Raw genomic sequence first — 5,742 nt, forward strand, 5'->3', positions numbered from 1 at the left:
TCACTGGCTCTAGTAAGATTCAAGGTAGTGCTTGCATAAAGAATCAAAAAAAAGTTTAACATGTCAACCTCATTTGAGTTTGAGCCATTATAAATAGTTATTTGTGTAGCTGATTAAGGAAGCATTTGATATTTATAGTAGTGGACATCACCACAAGCCAAGCTGGAAAGAGTACTGTATGCTATGTGCCAAGCGCAGAGAGCACAGGAAGGTGTTTTACATTGTATTGTAATGAATACTGAACCCCTCACTGAACCCACAACCCCTCAGACACTCATCCCTCCCTTCTAATGGAGCTCATCATCATTGTATGAAGGGTTAACACCCTTACTGCAGATTTCCTCTTGGCAAACAACATGCCTGCTGTTCTTGCAGTGGGGATCAGTGGTAGCCATTTTGGCCTCTGCAGCAAGGAAGGGAGATTAGTGGCAATTAAAGGAAAGACTGAGCACTGCCCAACCAGGTGCTGAATGAAAGTCAGGACAAACCACTTCAACATTCTTTCATTGTTTCCTTATATTCCCTGGTCTACTTCTGTCCACCTGTTGCTTATTTTATGCTGTACCACACAAGCTCTTTGGGACAGGAGCTGTGCAGCACTGACCACAATGGGGTTCCAGGCCATGACTGGAGCTCCTGGGAACTACCATAGTATGAATAATGTTGGAGAAGAATGATCTCACAGACAACCTAAATTTGAAAGTTAAAAATATAACTTTTATTGTCAGGATAGACAAACCCATTTTCTTGCACAGGAATCAGTTTCAAGAACAATGCCAGTAAATAATTGCTATTGTGAAGTTCAAAAGGCAAGCCAAAGAACAGTTCAGGGGCAGGGGGACCGAACATCTATACATCAGTGCAGAGAGCTCCAACAATACAAAGTGACACCATCATTTAAGGCATTGAAATTAAAAACATTAAAAGCAGTACAAGTGCAAAACAAGTCAGTTTACAATGGTCCAATTCTGATAAGTCAAAGGCTCAATAGCTGTGCGGTGCAGTAACTTCCAAATGTTAGAAGAGTGCAGTTCTGTAATCCACCTAAGCTGGTTACATTGTATACCAAATATGCAACTTGATGGAGAACACACACATTTCCCCCTCCTTCACCCACACACTTGCTAAGTGTCAAATTGTGCCACAAGTGCCTCATACATGTGGATATTACTTAGGTACTTGCAAGGTAAGTCTTCAAGAGAACTACTAGGAGCCAAGACACTTTATGTGTCTGCCAAGGTGCTTTCCCCTCTATTATCTGTTGATAGTCATCTTCCGAGAAACTTAAGTGCCAGCAACCAAGACATGGTGGATCTTTCAGCTTCCCCCCCAGAAGAGTGGTACATAGCCAGAGAACTGTTACTGAGAAGCATGGCAGGGAAAATAGACTAAAAGATTAGGCAAGCCTTTTCCCCCCTCACCCCCATATTGCATAGTGTTGATATATGCTCCTGGCTGGATCTGAAAGACATTGCTTCAGTTACAGACAGTGACAGTCACTTTTTCAGTTCATGGTCTTTTGAAAATTCCTGTGTTTTATCTAAGCCAACTGGTCAGCTTGTTTGAGCATGGGGAGAGGAGTTAATTTTCAGCAGAAGTGGTGTGACATTGAAATGGAAGTCTCTAGGGAAGATGAGGGGGAAAGTCATTCGAGCAGCAACGTAAGCATCAGCTTGAACACTAGCTAAACTTTAGCTACCTTAGGGAATGAAGGGGGCAGGCTCATGAAAGGGAGACACTGCCAGGCTATTCTAGAACCAAAGTGGGGCCACTATGGTGGTATGGAGAACTGAAACCCCCACAAGGTATCCTCTGAAGAGTTTGAGCTACCATGCCAGAACAGAAAAATCCTGTAGACTTTGGAGAGGAGCTAGTGAGAACTAAAGTGTTTCTTGGTTCCACTTAGAGGAAGGGGTATGGCAAGGGAATAGTAGGATTCAGTTTTCTGCCCAGAAAAAGAGGGCATCTCTAAGTGCAGACATATTCCATTTTCAAAACTAAGCATGAGGTAGGCAAGTGTTTCCAAGACAATGATTTAGCATTTCTGCTTCAGAAGTTACCTTGCATTTAAATCCATTTTTGCTGCCCAAATTGCATTGGTTTTCCAGTTTTTAAAAGGAAAAATATTCAAACACAACTGACTTTTGTTTTGACGAGTCATTTGCCCCCTAACACTTCAAAAGTTTAAAAGTGCACATTGCTGAGATTGCAGTGCAAATTGGCATAGTCCTAAGATTGAGCAAATTATGTTTGCTATATAACCCGTAGGAAAAATTGTGAAATATTTACTTTTGCACCAGGTTGATCAGCCTGCTACCTTTTAAGAGGCAAGATCTATTTCTTCGTTCGGGCAGGGGAGTTTGACATCCACTATATTTAACTAGCTGAACAATACTTTAACAAGAGCTCTAGAGTTTTCTATGAAACCTTTTGGAACTATAAACCTATGCTGGTAGAGTTATTTCCATGGCATAAGAACTTTCTATAGAAAAATGGTCAGTAACAATTCCTAGGCTGACCGCAGGACAGGTCAACTAGATGCTAACCATAAGTTTCAAGTAAAACGTTAGCTTTGTTCCTGCCTTTTTTGCACACCCAGCAAAGGCAGGCAGTTAGCTGCACCGGGAATATCTTATGCCAGCCTGAAGGCTTACACATTGGGGTGTTTGCACAGCCCATACAGAGCACAATGGTTGCTGTGCATGAAATCAAACTGTAAAGCAAGGTACCTCTTAAAAATTCAGGATATCAAACTCCACTTAGACATTTTAGTTAGTGGCCACAGGCACAGTTTTAAACATGCAACAAGATTTCTAGCATTCTTCAATGACTGTCTCAATCAAGGAGTAAAGTTTTTTTTTAATAAGCCGAAACCCAGGACTCAGAATCAGAGTACGTTTGCTGCCAGACGCGAAACAAGCTCGGGTAAAGAAAAAGTCCCTGAAACTGGGCCATGAGCAACAGTCCTGCTTGAACACAAGTGTCAGTTCGAAAGTAGGAACAACACTGGGGTCATAGATAAGATTATCCAGTTTTTTACATACATTTCCAATTTCTAAATTGACATGGATAATGCAACCTCTCAAGCCACAGGGCTCAGTTGAAGAAAGCCGCAATACATCTTGAGCTATTCTCTTGGTTAGTTTTTCTGGTATCAGAACCTTTGAGCAGTGAAGTTTGGTCTGCTTTGATTTGGATAAGCAGTTCTCCAACATTTTAACTAAACTCTGACAGGTTCTCTCCTCAAACACCACCTCATTAAGGTTGGGTTCAGGCACAACGTAATCCCAGTAGTCAAAGTCTGCAGGGGAATTAAGACATGAGGAGGAAAAACACATAGTAACATACCAGTAACTGGCAAGAGGCAGACAACAAACCTAACTGTTAATTTTCCTGAAGTATTAAATAGCGATAGTCAGCAAGTCAGCATGAGCATACTACAGTGTCATTGTAGTGTGGTTTCTTACATGAATGAGAATTAAAACTATGTATATTTTATGTGTGCTGCAACAGCAGTCTGTGGTCACTTTAAGTAATTCAAACTACAGTTACACTTTTCTTGATTATGCTGGTTATTACCATAAACTTAATGAAGTCATTCTCCACTAGGGAGAGGACTTCACAGCCGTTACTAATGTTTATTGCTGCAGGATGATAAAAAGCTAGCCCCTTGAAAACATGAAGTTAGTTTGCTTAAAGGAGAAGTGATAGCTTTACATTTGGTCATCTGCTTTCTAATGTGATCAGTCTTTAGTGTGGCAGGCTGCCAAGGGCTGTGATTGTTTAGTACATACATGGAATAAAGTAACTTGCTCATCCTAGTAAACTACTGAAAGCTGTGAAGTATACTGTAGTGCATGAGTAATATAACAGGTTTATATGCAGAGACAGTTAAACTGGTTCACTATAGGTGGCAATAACTAGACTTGTGAGTCAGGATAAGCCACTGCAATTCTTGAAAAATCTGATTTCCACTCATTCTGAAAAGTTTGTTAGGATCATCTTTGCAGCTACCTTATCTAGCCATAAAAATCATTTTAGTAACCCTAAAGTATTAGTCAGAGGTAGCTCTACAAAATTTTGCATCAGTTTCCCCCCCCCCCACCTCACTTGTGGTCATGTAATAATTCACAAGCATAACTTTTGCTCAGTTATCCCCCATTTATGAACTTCCCTGCACTAGCACATAAGTAGTTATAACACCACTTGGGGATGGACCCCTCCTTCCCTTTTGCAGCCTTACTTTTTAAAGGGGGGGGGGGGAGAGAAGGAGAGGTTGAGAAGGTCAAAGATACTCACCGCTTATGTTTGAGTGGTGAAAGCCTTGGTGTAGCAATTCTGAAATGCATGCAGTGCTTTTACTGCTTAAATTGCTAGCTGCAACCATTTTTAAAGTACACTCTAGCCTCCAACAGATCTTTACGCCCTCCTGGTTTACTGAAAGGGAAGCACATGTAGCATGCTTACAAACAAAGCAAGTTATTAAGAGACACTACAGCAGCAACTCATAGTAACTCTCAAGGAGGACCACTTGCCTGCTAAGAGAGGAAAAACGGAGTCTGGGAGCCTAGTTACTCATCCCCTTAAATGTTTTTTTCCCTTGGGTCAAATGAAAGCCTTCCCGCTTCCTACCGAAAGGAGGCACAGCTTTAAAGCAGATGAAGAACAAAGTTAATTCACCTATCAGTGGAATCAGCCCACATGATTTCATCTTACCTGCTAAAACTTCACAGAAGTACAAAATATTTACATTTAGGACAGCTGCTTTCCGTTTCAGTGACAGGAAGTACACAAACCCTGACCAAATACAAACCTACAGCGACGGTCTACCGCTGCTCTTCATGAGCAACCCCTCCCTCCCACGGATCAACCTGCCGCCAGGGCAGCGGCTGCTTATATGCACTTCTCATTCCCCCACCTGTCCGTGCACTCCCTCGCCCCACCCCGTTCACGTTCCCCAGGCAGCGTTCTGCTCTGCCAGCTCTTCCCCCTCTCATTGGCTGCTGTCCCAAGAGGCTCTGAGGGGAGCAGAGCGGGGGCGGGACTCATCTCGTCCCTCGTGCGAAGGAGGAGACGCTTGAGCAAGGAGGGGGAAGGAGAGGGTGAGGTCTAGCTCAGGATTGGTCAGCGGCCGTGTCAAAAAGATCCGGGGGCTGGGAGCGCGGGAAGGCTGATCCCCTGACACATGTCACACTCGGCCCCTGTCATTTCGCTGAGCCCCACCACCCCAATAGTGTATTCTGCGGCCAAGCGCTTGTTTGGGGGTTTGTTTTTTGTTACGTAGAGCTTTTATTTCATTTGTTGTCCAGGGTGCTTTGGACACATTTATGTCGCTTTAAATTACTGGTTTGTGCACTCACACACATTTCCCCAGGGCCCGTGTGTCCCCTTCATTTCCTCTCCCATTCACCTCAGTTCTCTGTCATTGCAGAGGGGGACTCTTGAAGCATGTTTCTCCCGCAATGCAGAGGCGTTTTCAAGCTGCAGTTCACTGGGCTAATACTGTATTATTAACACAGCATGTTTTATTAATGCAGCAGCTGTTGTTTATGAATAAAGGGGTGGCGGCCGTATTACAGATGTACAATAATGCAAAAAAGGATACACAGAGCCCGGCGTTGATCTCCCATTGGAGTAAAACCAGCATAACTCTATTAACTTCCTCTGATTATTCCTAATTTACATCACTGTGAGATCAGGCTCAGGCCCACAGTATTACAGTTAATAATAATATGCACTTCT

General features: G+C 42.9%; 1 protein-coding gene across 2 annotated transcripts; it reads right to left on the reverse strand.

Annotated features, from left to right (window-relative positions):
• Positions 1-695: 695 nt before the first annotated feature.
• Positions 696-4,899, reverse strand: DDIT4L (DNA damage inducible transcript 4 like). 2 transcript variants are annotated; one of them, XM_073340037.1, is made up of 3 exons: positions 4,814-4,899; positions 4,300-4,437; positions 696-3,301 (listed from the first exon to the last, which is right to left on the reverse strand). In XM_073340037.1, the coding sequence occupies exons 2-3, from the start codon at positions 4,385-4,387 to the stop codon at positions 2,814-2,816; spliced, it is 576 nt and encodes a 191-aa protein (XP_073196138.1). In that variant the 5' UTR covers positions 4,388-4,437; positions 4,814-4,899; the 3' UTR covers positions 696-2,813. The 2 variants fall into 2 exon arrangements, with proteins under 2 accessions (XP_073196138.1, XP_073196139.1); XM_073340038.1 differs by having other exon boundaries at positions 4,717-4,876.
• Between the last annotated feature and the right edge of the window lie 843 nt (positions 4,900-5,742).

This window comes from Lepidochelys kempii, chromosome 4, assembly GCF_965140265.1.
Source record: "Lepidochelys kempii isolate rLepKem1 chromosome 4, rLepKem1.hap2, whole genome shotgun sequence".
Classification (NCBI taxonomy): Eukaryota; Metazoa; Chordata; order Testudines; family Cheloniidae; genus Lepidochelys; species Lepidochelys kempii.